We start from the raw sequence: 13,414 nt of genomic DNA, 5'->3' as shown, positions 1-13,414 counted from the left end.
GGAGTAGTAAACATCAAGAACCCCAAAATTCTGACACTTTTTCAACACTCGATGCACGAGAATTACCTCCAAAATGATAATGTTCCCTTTCTGAAAAGGTATCAACTCCTGATAACGGTTTATCGCTGCGTCACAGTACTGCAGATCGAAGCCTATAATCTGATGGCTATCTCTCCAACGAAACGCTTGTTCTCCTATGACTCAGATCCTCAAATAAAAAAAAATAAGGTCATAAAGAAAATTTATAAACTTAGAATATCCAAGTTTATTCAAGAACTGATTAGTTATCTCCATCAAGAATCATAACTTCTTATGTCGAAAGGTAAAAAAAGAAAAACAACTCTCTTACAATAGATTACAAAAGCAAATGATTGGCAATACCAGGATACAAAATATGGATACGATATTTAGAAAATATCCTTGTTGTGAAATAGTAGAACGTAATGGTCGTATTTAATATTTTTATTAATTATTCGTTTATGAAGCAAGTGAAATCACTTCTTCTCAAAATAATTTTCTTCATTCTACAGAAAAGATGGGAAGTATCGACTTGTTACGTTTTACAACTTCAATTCCAATTTCGAAAAGAAATTTACGATTTTTTGAAAAAATTGGTTATCGACGGTTGTTTAGTATTCTTCTTGGCTTTAGAGATTTCTGAGGTCTTCGGGGGACTCGGTTTCTTCTCCTTAGGAGGCTCAGGAGTTTCATCATCCTCAGAACAACTTTCTACGATCTGGACCTTCTTCGTGACCATGAAGCCATCCTCATCGACAAAATGTTTGTCCACGAATTTTCGAACTGTCCTCTTTCCTGTGATTCTCTGCACTGGTGGAGGCGATGGGGATTTCACTTTTTCTACTGGTTCCTCTGTTATTGAAGACCCAAAAGGATCGGGGTCCTCCTCGGGTTCAGAATCCTCACTCGAGTCAGAAACCACAACAATTCGTTTTCGTTTCTTTGAGTCATTATGAGAATCTTGACTTCTTTCACGTTTTTTGCCCCGAGTCGACTTCTTAGATTTCTCTGGTTTTGTAGAACCATTTGCTGACGATTTTTTCACTTCTGGAGGTGACGATTTCTTTTCAATTTTTTTGGTTTCCAAAGGTGATGATTTCTTCGGCTCACCGTTGGAGGAAGCCAATGGACTCTCAACAAGTTCTGGTGACTCGTCTTCAGCTATTGTTGATTTCTCGTTTTTGGACTGTTGAGAAGATTTTCCTTCAATAATTTCAACATCTACATCCATTGGACTTTCATCCTTGCTTTTTGAATTTTCTTGCGGCGGAGTTTTTGTAACGTCATATGGTTTGGTTCCACTTGAAGTTGATGGCGGTGATTTTTTCTGATTTTGAACTTTTCCGAAAAGATCACTGAATCCTTTCTGAGTGGACTGGACGGGTTTTTTGGAAATTGTTCCTTTCTTATCTCCAGATTTACCTGGAGGAGAGACCTTTTTAGCTTCAGTTTTATTCTCAGCTTTGTTGGTATCTTTCTGCTTCTCTTTTTCCTCATCTTTTTCTTTCTCTTCTGCCGGTTTAGAATTAGCAAATGCTTTCTTCAACGGATTTACTGGTTCTTTCACCTTGGCGGGAGGGGGAGGGGGTTGATTTTTCTCATCGAAGGGAGCTTGATATCGAAGTGAAGCCCCCCATCTCCTTGAAAATAGCTCCTCATCACTGAGGATCGTGCTGTCCTTGCACTTTATTGCTGAAAATTTGACGTCACCTTTTCCAGCATTCACCAGGGATTGAATATCAGGCAGAGTCTTCTGGAGACTGTATAAGTGCTGCGAGATAATCTTTTCGTACTTCTTGGTGGCTTCTTCAAGATCAGACGCTCTGACAACTTCCACTCGAATTCCTCCATCCTTTAGATTGCCGATTAGCATCACGGTGGCCACAATTCCATCATCCTTGTGCTTCTCCCAGTAATCTGCTAGGATTTCTTTCGCTGTGTTTACGTGGACTTCCAGCTCTTTGCTCAACCATTTATATGTCACCTATGAGAGGGAATAAATTTTGAGAATGACTGAATTTTTTGGGAGCAAATGAATCAAAATGAGATACGAAAGTAGATAGGTCAACTTATCTAGTTTCCAACATCTCAGAATTTAAAAGGAGACTATTATGAGTTTTAAGTCGTGGGATATTGGAGTGAGATTTCTCATGCATTGAAAATCGATTATATATGTCTAAAAACGAATAATTAGTGCTAAAAAATTAATTGTTCATTGTTCCTTTGCGACTCCTACTCAGGCAATTTCATTTTGTTTAATATGTAAATTTGCGCCATTCGTGTAAAATAGGTAGAAAAATTATCTTTTAAATATTAAAAATAACCGACGTCGGTGGCCGACTGGATTCGACGCAAGTCTAGTGTGCGAAAGGTTGTTAGTTGAATTCCCCGTGGAACCGAATTTTTCAACGGAAGGCTCCGGTGAGCGGGAGGTTGCTAATAGAGGAACGCCTGTACCGGCATGGGTTTTCTGTGGTTTCCCCATGCTACTTCTATGTTCTAATATGTCTAAAAACGAATAATTAATGCAAAAAATTGATTGTTCATTGTTCGTTTGCCGGCAAATGCTTAAAATGCTAAAAATAGTCCAGAGGTTTCATTTTTTTGCAAATTTTTGAAAAAATGTGTACAGTAACAATTACGAATTTTTTTTTTTAATTCGACTCCTACACAGCTAATTTCGTTTTGTTGAATATAACAATTTGCGCCATTCATGTAAAATAGGCAGAAAAATTATCCTTAAAATATTTTAAACATATTCACAATTCTTTCAAAACATGTTCATATTATGAATTCTTCCGGAAAACAAAAAATAACGAAATCAGCTGTGTAGGAGATGAATTTCAAAAATCTAATTCGGAATTGTTATTGCACACGTTTTTTCAAACATTTTGAAAAAAAGAAACCTCTGTAGCTCAAAACTTGGAGGCCCTGGACGATTTTTAACATTTTAAGTGACTGCAGGGCAAACGAACAATAAACAATTAATTTTTTTGCACTAATTATTCATTTTTAGACATATATAATCGATCTTTAATGTATGACAAATCTCATTACAATAGCACGCGACTGTTAAATCTCATAGTAGTCTCCCCGGAAGGTAAGGTTACAAGGGAGGGTCATGGCACGGAAGTTAGCAGATGCTCTTCAGCAGATGCATTAGTACGATCCTGGAGTCGGGCGCCTAATGTACTGTATCTAACTAGATACTTGTGGAATTATCTCGAGTTGTATCACACGTAGTAGGTTTGCGCAATACGGATACTTCTGTATAAATTACTATCATTGTTGGAACAATGAACATCAATTCAAATTCACTCTTGATACCTTCCTCAACCCTCCTTCAATTCGCCCCTCAAATTTCAAGCCCCCACCCCCGATACAAAGGTCAAAATCCCCACTCTAATCTCCCTAAAAAATGAACGTCAACTCAAATATACCCTCAATACTTTCCTCAACCTTCCTTCAATTGACCCCTCAAATTTCAAGCCCCCACCCCCGATACAAGGGTCGAAATCCCCACTCTTACCTCCCTAAAAAATGAACGTCAACTCAAATTCCCCTCTAATACCTTCTTCAACCCTCCTTCAATTCACCCCTCAAATTTCAAGCCTCCACCCCCGATACAAGGGTCGAAATCCCCACTCGAATTTGAGTTGACGTTCATTTTTTAAGGGGGATGAAGTAGGGATTTTGACTCTTGTATCGGGGGTGGAAACTTGAAATTTAAGAGGTGAATTGAAGAAGGGGTGCGGAAGGTATTGGATGAATTTGAGTTGACGTTCATTTTTTAAGGGGGATGAAGTGGAGATTTTGTCCCTTGTATCGGGGGTGGCAACTTGAAATTCAAGGGGTGAATTTTTCTTTTTTTATTTTTTATTAATGCATTAGAAATCCGTATAGGATTTATTAGCTTTAAAAAATAGTTCTTTACATTGCGGTTACGGTATCAATTGTTGATTTGTTACAGAGTATTTTGTGTTTTGACATTAAATTTTCAGGTTACAGTCTTTCAGGAACTTATCTATAGCTTTCATTACAGGTAGCTTCAATGAGCACAGTATACGGTTGATGTTAGGTGGTAATTCTATATGTTTTCGAATCTTTTGCATCATTCTAACCCTCTTGTTTTCGTACTTGGGGCAGTTCCACAAAATGTGGTTGAGATCCTCTTCGGGATGGCCACATGAGCATTTTGGGTCATTGACAATTTTTATTCTATGGAGAGAGCTTGCTGTGTTGATATGATTGGACCGGGCTCTGTTGACCCATACTATCGTTTCTCTGGACAATTTCCGAAACTTGGCAAACCACGGTTTCTTGTTACTTCTATAAAACAACTGGAAATATTCTTTGCCCTTGCCCCCTCCTTCTGCAAGTATCAGTTCTTTTGTAGAAGAGAGCTTTATCCTTAAATATTTGTTGAAAATCAGTGAATGGGATTTTATCAATGTCAAGTTCCGCGTTCGCGGTCGCGGCCTTTGCAGTGGAATCTGCTTGTTCATTGTGTTCTATTCCCATGTGTGCTGGAATCCAATAAAACTGGATGGTGCGATACGGATATAATTCAGTGGACTGATTGTATTTAGGTTTTATCTCTAGAATGTAGTTGTTGGTCTTTATATTTAATTGAACGTTTTGAAGGGCTTGAAGAGCGCTAAGACTGTCCGAAAATATGTGTACATCTTGATCGCCGTTGTTCAATGCAATGCTCATGGCATCGTTAATAGCTGAACATTCAGCTGTGTAAAGTGATGCATTTATACTCATACTTTTGGCTTCAGAGATATTCAATTGTGGACAGACTACACTGGAACCAACGGATTTACCGTCTTTCGTTTTGCTACCGTCCGTGAAAAAACAATAAGAGGAATCCCAGATTTCTGTAAGCACATCTGTCAGTATCTGAATATTTCCAGTTGTTTTAATTTGTTTCCCGATTTCCGTATTTATAGGTATTTCAAGCATGAGGTTGTCAAACTCATGATTGTGTATATTGAATGTATCTTTCTGTTCTAAGGCTTCTGTTCTCGCGTGAAGATTTCTGATGGTTTGTAATAGTTGTCGGTTCAATCTTTTGGCAATTTTATATTTACTAGTATGAAATTTATCTATAGTTCTGTACAGTCCCAAGTTACTATTGCTCATTGTTTTCACAATGAAGTTTTCGGCTAAGAAAGTGGTTCGATCTTTAATGGTCGTTAATTTAGATTCTGCAATTAGTATATTTGTTGGTGTACTCCTGCGATACCCTAGAGCCGCCCTTATAGCATCATATTGTATTTTTTCTAGTTTATGTGCCAAATGTTTTGAATATGGGTAATAAATGTAAAGACCGTAGTCTATCATTGCGCGGATGTAACTTTTATACAGGATTAATAATGTCTCTGGATCTGAGCCTCACCAAGTTCCTCTTAAAAATTTAATTATATTTATAGCTTTTTTGTTTTTCTTTCTACGTATTCTATGTGGGTTTTGAAGGTCATCTTATAGTCAAATATAATTCCCAGAAAACGACAGGATTCTATCGATTTGATTGTATGTTTGTTTACCTTTATACTTGTGTCCCCTGGAGCGATTTTTTTATTGTTGAAATGTATATATTGGGTCTTTAATGGGTTAATATCCAAGCCTATGTTTGAGAGATTACTATTTAGAGATGATATCGCTGTTTCCAATTGTAGTTTACATTTTTTCAAGTTTGTACCGGAACAATAGACAGCCGTATCATCTGCGAACTGTGATACCGCGACCCCATCAGGAATATTTCTAATAATTTCGTTGACATATATAGAGTACATTAGCGGGCTGAGTACTCCGCCTTGTGGGACTCCTTTGTATATGTGTCGAACGTCGTTCGAAAACACCGTGCTTATCCTTCTCTCATGAGTTAGAAATTTCACAAATCTAACAATATTGCTAGGGCATCCTATTGAAGCTAATTTTTTATCAAGAATATCACAAATGACATTGTCAAACGCTCCGGATACATCCAGGAAAGCAGCCAGAATGTGATGTCTTCTGGACAGTGCTTGACTTACACACAAGTTGAGATTAGCTAAGTTATTTGCGCACGAAGTTCCCTTCCTAAATCCTGTCTGTGAATTACTTAGTTTTTATTCTTTTTCCATCCACCAGTCCAATCTGTTTTTAATGATAGTTTCATATAGTTTACATATACATGACTTTAATGTGATTGGTCTAACGCTTGTACCATCGCCTTTTGGAATGAAGTGAACAAAGTGATCATTCCATGCCCTTGGATATTTTCCAGTAGAGAACATGTCATTGTATAAGTCCAGTAAGAGCAATTGATATTTTATTGGTAATTTCTTTAGAGTGAAGTAATCGACTCCGTCAATTCCTGGGGAGCTTTTGGCTTTACGAGACTTTAGCGCTGTGGTAAATTCGGTGTAATTGAACTGGTTGGATAAAAAAACGTTGTTCGGACATTCAGGCACTGTTTCGGGATCACTAGGAACATATGGTGGACTTATTTTATTCAGTGCCTTTTCTACTCTTTCAGCGTGCTGCAAGTGCTTCCTTGGATTCTCGACCTTCGTTTTAACCCACTTATTCTTTAAGATTCTAGATTTATTCCAAACATACCTGATATTTACCCTAGAATCCATTGATTCAGCAAATTTAATAAAATGTTCTTTCTTTTTACGTTTGAATAATTTTTTGGCGACAGCACATAGACGCTTATACTCCACTAGGTGATTCAAGTCTCGTGAAAAGGACAATTTTTTGTAAGCTACCCGTCTGAATCTTTTGATGCGATTGCATTCTTCGTCCCACCAACTGACCGGATTCCTTATTTTCTTATTTGTCTTCTTTTCGTTATTTTTATTCCTATTATAGTGTTTTTTCATTGGAGTATGCTTTTTAATCATATCAGTGATTGTCCCTATAAAATGATTATACTTATCGTTCATCGTTGCTTCTTCGAGTTGTTTAGCTAATACTGCATAGTAATTTTTATCAAGTTCTTCTGTTACTTTATTCCAATTTGTCTTTAGTGAGTAAAACTTGAAAGTTTTTTTTGGTAGTGGAATCTAGATACATTTACATTAACAATGAGTAGGAAATGATCCGATCCCCAGGGTTCGTCGTTTAACTTATAATTAATGATATCAGATATTTCCAAAGTTGACATTAACAGATCAATGTTTGATTTGTTGTGTGTTCGAGGATCTTTGTGTGATAGTGTATCTGTATTGTGAATTATTAAATCGTAGTTTTCAATTGCTTTATATAATCTTGTACCATTGGTATCATAATGATGACAATTCCATACAGTATTGTGTGCATTGAAATCGCCAAATATCAGAGTGTTTTGATCGATTTCGATGTTTGACATTAGGCTTTGCCATTCTAATTCGGTAAGAGTGAACCCCGGGGGCCTATAGCAAATTAGTAACGATACCTCAGGGTGAATATTGGTTAATTTCAATCCACACATTTCGACTCTTGGGTCTGGTATTATCAAGTTTTCTATTTCTATATAAGCAATACTTTTTTTAATGAATATGATGATACCTCCACCTTTAGAATTCTCTGTATCCTTTCGAAAGGTGTTATATCCTGGGTCCTGAAATTGATCTATTGGACTTGTCGAGATGTTTAATCTTGATTCTAAGCACACTAAGATATCTATTCCTTTCAAAATAGTAGACAACTCTTCCCTTATTCTTCTGACACTTCGTGCATTCCATAATACAATTTTCAGGTTTTGATTATGCATACTCTGTTTCTCTTTTTCGTCCATCATTTTTATTTTGTTACACATATAGTTTTTTTTGCCCTTGATACCCGATTGTAGAAGTCATGTTGCCTGGTTGTTGACTGGCACTGCGTTGCAGGTGTTTAGTTTTGTGAGTTCGTGGAAGAGGCCGTTATATAGCCATCTTCGTCAGGGTCGGACACTTTTTCCAGTTTATTTGCCAGCTGAGTGATTCGGCCTTTAAACTGTTTATCGTCAATATACACGATGAGTATTCTCAGTGTTGTCGCCAGATCTGAGGGATCTTTTTTCCACTTCTCAGCTAGTTTCCGGGCATCTTTAATTTCGTAGGATTCGTCGACAAGCTGGATGAACTGTTCGTAGGTCAATGCATGATCATCTGAGTTTTTTTCCAATTCTCTTGCCAGACGGGGAGAGAAAATCCTCATGTTTTCGGAGGTTAGAGCGCGACCTTTGGGTGTCTTAGTCTTTTTCTTCTTTTTCAGTTGCTATTTCGGACGCTGAAAGTCGTCGTTATCATTGCTTTGATCGTCCGAGAGTATGCTTTTGTTTACTTCTTCTGGTGTCTCGGGTAAGGCTCGCTTTGCATGGTTGACAGTCTCTGTGTCCATGAGCTCTAGTGTTGTGGGATTACCCGGTGGGATTGTCTCGGTGTTTTTCCCAGTCGTTATTTGTCCCTCGGATTGGCCTTGATTGTTGTTCTGTTGTGGTGTTTCGTTTTCGATAACTATCGCTGCCGGATTTATAGCGAGAGAAGGAGCGAGAACACGTTGTCGTGCGAGTGCGAGCCTGTGTGCAGCGCTCGTTTTCCTTGCTTGTAAAGAGTCTTGGGGACAATTTTTAGCTATGTGCCCGGCTTTGTTGCATTTATAGCAGTTGGTATTATCTACAGTGGATGTAATTGTGTATAATTTGTCCTGATACATGATGTCGTAAGATTCATGAAGGAGACGAATGTCGTCTTCCTTTATGATGAACTGTCTACTCGCGGTAGCTACCTTATATCCTTCTCTGTCTAGAGTTAAATACATTGTCGAGATCTTCGTGACTGGCTCAATCTTATTCTTTCGTAGAACCTCCTCTATTACGTAGTTTGGAATTTTTGGGCTCACGTTTGATAGGATGACTTTCCGGGTTTTGGCCTTTTCAGGGATGATGTTCAGCTTGTTGTCGCCTATCATAATGTTGGCGTCAGGTGCAGTGATTTTGTCCACTAGCTCTGGGGTAGAAACGTAGATTGCTACTTTATTTCCTATGAGCCTTTCGACTCCCTTCACATGTTCTCGTCCAATGGAGTCCCCGATAGCATAGACATAGTCTTTGTATGGTGTGCCTTGGATTGCTGAGATTATAATTCCTTGTGCTTCGGTGGGAATAAATTCCTGGTCTTGCTGGGCGACTTGTGCGAAGGAACGAGGGGTCTGGGCAGACCTCGTTTGAGAGTTCTGGGTATTTTGTGTACTTGGGGAACTGATTTCAAACACTCCACTAGTCATCATGTCACTTAGAGAACAATTAGTGAATATGGAAAAACCTTGAAAGTGGCCCAAATGGGCGAAATTCTGTACTTAATTCACTGCTGTGTCACTATCGCGTGGAACTGATCACACCAGGGACCCTCCGAGGAGCGAAACCAAAACACTTCTTACCTCTACGGAGGTTGAGTCGGAACTCCGAGGGTTGAAGAAGGTATTAGGGGGGAATTTGGGTTGACGTTCGTTTTTTAGGGAGGCAAGAGGGGATTTAAACCCTTGTATCGGGAGTGGGGGCTTGAAATTTGAGGGGTGAATTGAAGGAGGGTTGAGGAAGATTTTGAGGGTGAATTTGAATTAACGTTCATTTTTTAGGGAGGTTAGTGGGGATTTTGACTCTTGTATCGGGGGTGGGGGCTTGAAATATGAGGGGTGAATTGAAGGAGGGTTGAGGAAGGTACCAAAAGTAAATTTGAATTGACGTTCATTATTCCAACAATGATAGTAATGTATACAGAAGTATCCGTATTGCGCAAACCTACTACGTGTGATACAACTCGAGATAATTCCACAAGTATCCAGTTAGATACAGTACGTTGGGCGCCCAACTCCAGGGCCGTATCAATGCATCTGCTGAAGAGCATCTGCTAACTTCCGTGCCATGGGACGGTCATAAGGGTCACAAAAAAGGATTCGCTAAGGTTACAAGGGTGACATTGCCTTGGTTGAATGCGTTTTTGACTGAAAAATTTTTTGTTGTTCATTTTGTTGACTGAATTTTTGCGATTATTGTTGCAATATTTCAGAATAAAAATTCAGTCAAAAAATCTTCAACAAAAAATTTTTCATTAACTTCCCGACCCGAAGGGAGGAACAATCCCTCGGTCCCTTCGGGTCGGGAAGTTATTGTAACGACCCCGCAAATGAAATGTTGAATTTCGATGATTTGTCCACGTTTCGTGACCTCTAGAGTCATCCTGAAACGTTTCTGAAGAAATGTATGTGTGTGTGTATGTGTATGTGCGTGCGTAGGACCCTATGTGAGTGAAATTTTATCCAACGATTTCTCCGGAACGAACGAACCGATTGAACTTTTTTTTTTTTGATCGCTGTGTCTTCATGTAACTTAGAACTGATTAGATTATGGAAATGATTGCCTCAGTGGTTTTCCAGTTATCTGCATAAAACATATGAGAAAATGTCAAACAACGTTACTTTTACTGAAATTCTACGATTTCATCTGAAATAACGATGGAATTTGAATCGATTTCGTGTAATCGCTGCGTCATCATGTATCTTGAGTGTAATTGGATTTTGAACGAAGTCTCCTCAGTGGTTTTTTAGTTATTTCAATAAAACTTTCGAATTTTGCAATTTGAAAAAAAGGGAAAATTGGAGAAAAGGTTGGAGAATTTTGGAGTGAGTCAACTTCGAAGTAGAAAACTTTTCAAGTAGATGAACTTTGGAGTTGAGAAAATTTTGAAGTGGATTTAACTTTTGATGGGATAATTGGGAAATTTTGAGTGGGTTGCCTTCAGAATTGAAAAATTTTGAAGTGAGGACATTCTTATTTTTTTTAATAGAATTGCAACGGATTCATTCGGAAGCATACTACCAATGGAATTGGCAGAAATGAAGGAATGTCAAGACTTATAACGCGTAAAGTAACGGTCACATGCCTTCTGTCGAATAGGCTCGGCCCCCTGCTTGTTTTTCTAATGAACAGAAAAAAAGGAATCGCTCGGGAAGTTATTGGTTCGACCCATAATGGGTCACGCCCAATTCCACCAATTCCTACCGGTCAGACTCCAACGAGGGAGCGAGCGAAGCGAGCGACCGGGCCTGATTTTTAAAATTGAGTTTTGTTGTTTTAAGATTGTAAATATAATCATTGATTTCAAATGTGAGAATGTGAGTGCATGAATTGATGTCTCAAGTGCAAAAGAAGCTTCATGAAAATGTTCGTATCTTGAAAAATGAGGATTGAAGTTAATATCCCAAAAACTAATAGAGAGATAAATTCTTAATTTTTTCCGTATTTCTGAGGAAAAATGGTACGAAAAACACATGTCAAATAGCGGTGCCAAAGGAATCGTAATCATTCCCTCTTCAATATCAACCGATTCCTACAAAACTAATCTTACCGCCAAATAAATCGACTGAACTTTGGAACAGATGTGTTTTCAGTAGATATCTCCGAATGCTGGGAACGGAGAATAGCTTCACAGAAACACACAAGGTTTTATAAAATGGACAGTAGCTCTCCTAAATTCTTATATATCTTTCAAAAATAATGTCTGATCTGCAGGGGACTATTCTTTCTGCCGTTCGTGAATGGCTTGCAAAATATTTGGAGGTTAATTAAGAATATACTCACAAATTTATCATCATCATGAATATATCCAGCCAATGTTTGCCGATAGACTTCCATTGGAGCTTTTACCATGTTGACAATCAAATTAGATGTTGATAAAAAATTATTTGTGCCTCAACAGAAAAGTTATTCCCTTTGGATTATTCCAATCGATTCATACAATAAATTCCTTTCTGTTCCCGAAGCACATGAATTCACTTATTATCAAATTAATTCCCTTCACGATGTTTATTTATTTAAATATTGTGACGAATTATCTAGTGAGTACATTAGCAATTATTCAAAATAGATATAAATACCATAAGAAATATCTCTGAGAGAAAATTTGCTTATGTGGTGGAGAGAAATGGCGGTAAAATTGTCTTACCCAATCCAAAAGTCCCGGTGAGTTCTCATGACGCGATGACATTTTCGACTTGAAATCATAGACATATAATACCTAGACCGTGCATGCGGTGGGGGAAGCTGTACAGGTTTAGGCAGAGAGAGATGCACTCGGTCCCTACCTATCTTTGTTCAGCAGTGCTGAGAGTGGGAAGAGAGCAGCCGCAGGGTGGGAGTAAAAATTCAACTGCGTAGGGGAAACACGGAGAAACGTTTTCTCATCGTTTAATCGCAAATAAAAATTTTTTTTCGTCATTAGAATTCGTGATATTTGAAAAAATTGTAAAAATATTCAAATGGTGAATTTTTGTTGTGTGTGTGGTGTTTATTTCCATCAATCGAAGAGTTTCAAATTTCCATTGGGTCTCTCCTTAAGCTCTTATCAAATTGCTTTCCGCAAGGGATTTTTGGATGGGACACAAAATTCCAAAGGGGGCCAAAATCCCAAACCGGTAATGAGGGAGGGGGAATGCTGAAGTAAGAAGAGGTGCCATCTAACGATCGGAGTGAAATATAGTATCGCCTTGTTCCTGCAGATGGCGGATGGAATATTAAAAGTATGTTGAAATCAAAGATTTTCTTCGTTTTGAAGCCGTCGAAAATCACGACACGATGAGAATACTACCGGGAGCGCCCGGTATTTTTTTTTTTTCAAAGGAAATATTGATCGAAGAGCAAATTCATTACAACAATAATATTCCGTGGCTATCGAACGCAATCGGAACAATTTTCATTAAAAAGAAATGTTTTGCAACAGCAGCAAGAGTTTATCGGGCGAGAACGGCTACAATTGTTTTCTTTGAAAATAATAGATTTTCAACAAATTTTTGACAACATTTATACATGCAGTCTACCGGGTGGAACCGGTACTTTTTTCCCGAGGGAATATTATTTTTCCAACAATCTTTGACAACAATAATATACGCAGTCTACCGGGCGAAACCGGTACAGTTTTATTTTAGAAAGATATCTTTTTTTTGCGTCGAAAGCTTCAATAAAAATGTAAGCCACAGTCTACCGGGTGAAATCGATACAGTTTTATTTTTAAAAAATATATTTTTTTTTGCAACAAATGCTATCATAAGAATGAAACCAACAATCTACCAGGTGGAACCGGTACGGTTTTCTGCCAAGGAAACGATAAATTTCCAACAACAATGATATAGACAGTCTACCGGATGAAACCGGTACAATTTTCTGCTGCGGAACCATTAGGTTTTCTAAAAATTTTCAACAACAATAATATAAGCAGTCTATCGGGCAGAACCGGTACGGTTTTATTTAAAAAAAAAATCTTTTTTTGCAACAAATGCTTTCATAAGAATGAAAGCCACAGTCTACCGGGCGGAACCGGTACAGTTTTATTTTTTTAAAATATATTTTTTTTTGCAACAAATACTGTCATGAGAATGAAACCAA

The 13,414-nt window shown here is 38.0% G+C and overlaps 1 protein-coding gene across 1 annotated transcript; it reads right to left on the bottom strand.

Moving 5' to 3' along the window:
- Positions 1-12: 12 nt before the first annotated feature.
- LOC107039308 (DNA polymerase delta subunit 3-like) lies at positions 13-11,966 on the bottom strand. The gene is made up of 2 exons (XM_015258863.2): positions 11,615-11,966; positions 13-2,002 (listed from the first exon to the last, which is right to left on the bottom strand). Exons 1-2 carry the CDS (start codon positions 11,681-11,683, stop codon positions 593-595), a joined length of 1,479 nt encoding a protein of 492 aa, XP_015114349.1. The 5' UTR covers positions 11,684-11,966; the 3' UTR covers positions 13-592.
- Between the last annotated feature and the right edge of the window lie 1,448 nt (positions 11,967-13,414).

The sequence above is a fragment of the Diachasma alloeum genome, unplaced genomic scaffold (assembly GCF_001412515.2).
Source record: "Diachasma alloeum isolate Michigan unplaced genomic scaffold, Dall2.0 Dall_scaffold_00296, whole genome shotgun sequence".
Classification (NCBI taxonomy): domain Eukaryota; kingdom Metazoa; phylum Arthropoda; class Insecta; order Hymenoptera; family Braconidae; genus Diachasma; species Diachasma alloeum.
The sequence above is the reverse complement of the archived record's forward strand: the minus strand, read 5'-3'. Positions and strand labels throughout refer to the sequence as shown.

Excerpts from the sequence above, each read along its gene's own strand:
- LOC107039308 (XM_015258863.2), bottom strand. The coding sequence starts at position 11,683 with ATGGTAAAAGCTCCAATGGAAGTCTATCGGCAAACATTGGCTGGATAT. Across the intron at positions 2,003-11,614 it reads TTCATGATGATGATAAATTT|GTGACATATAAATGGTTGAG; the intron begins GTGAGTATATTC and ends TCCCTCTCATAG.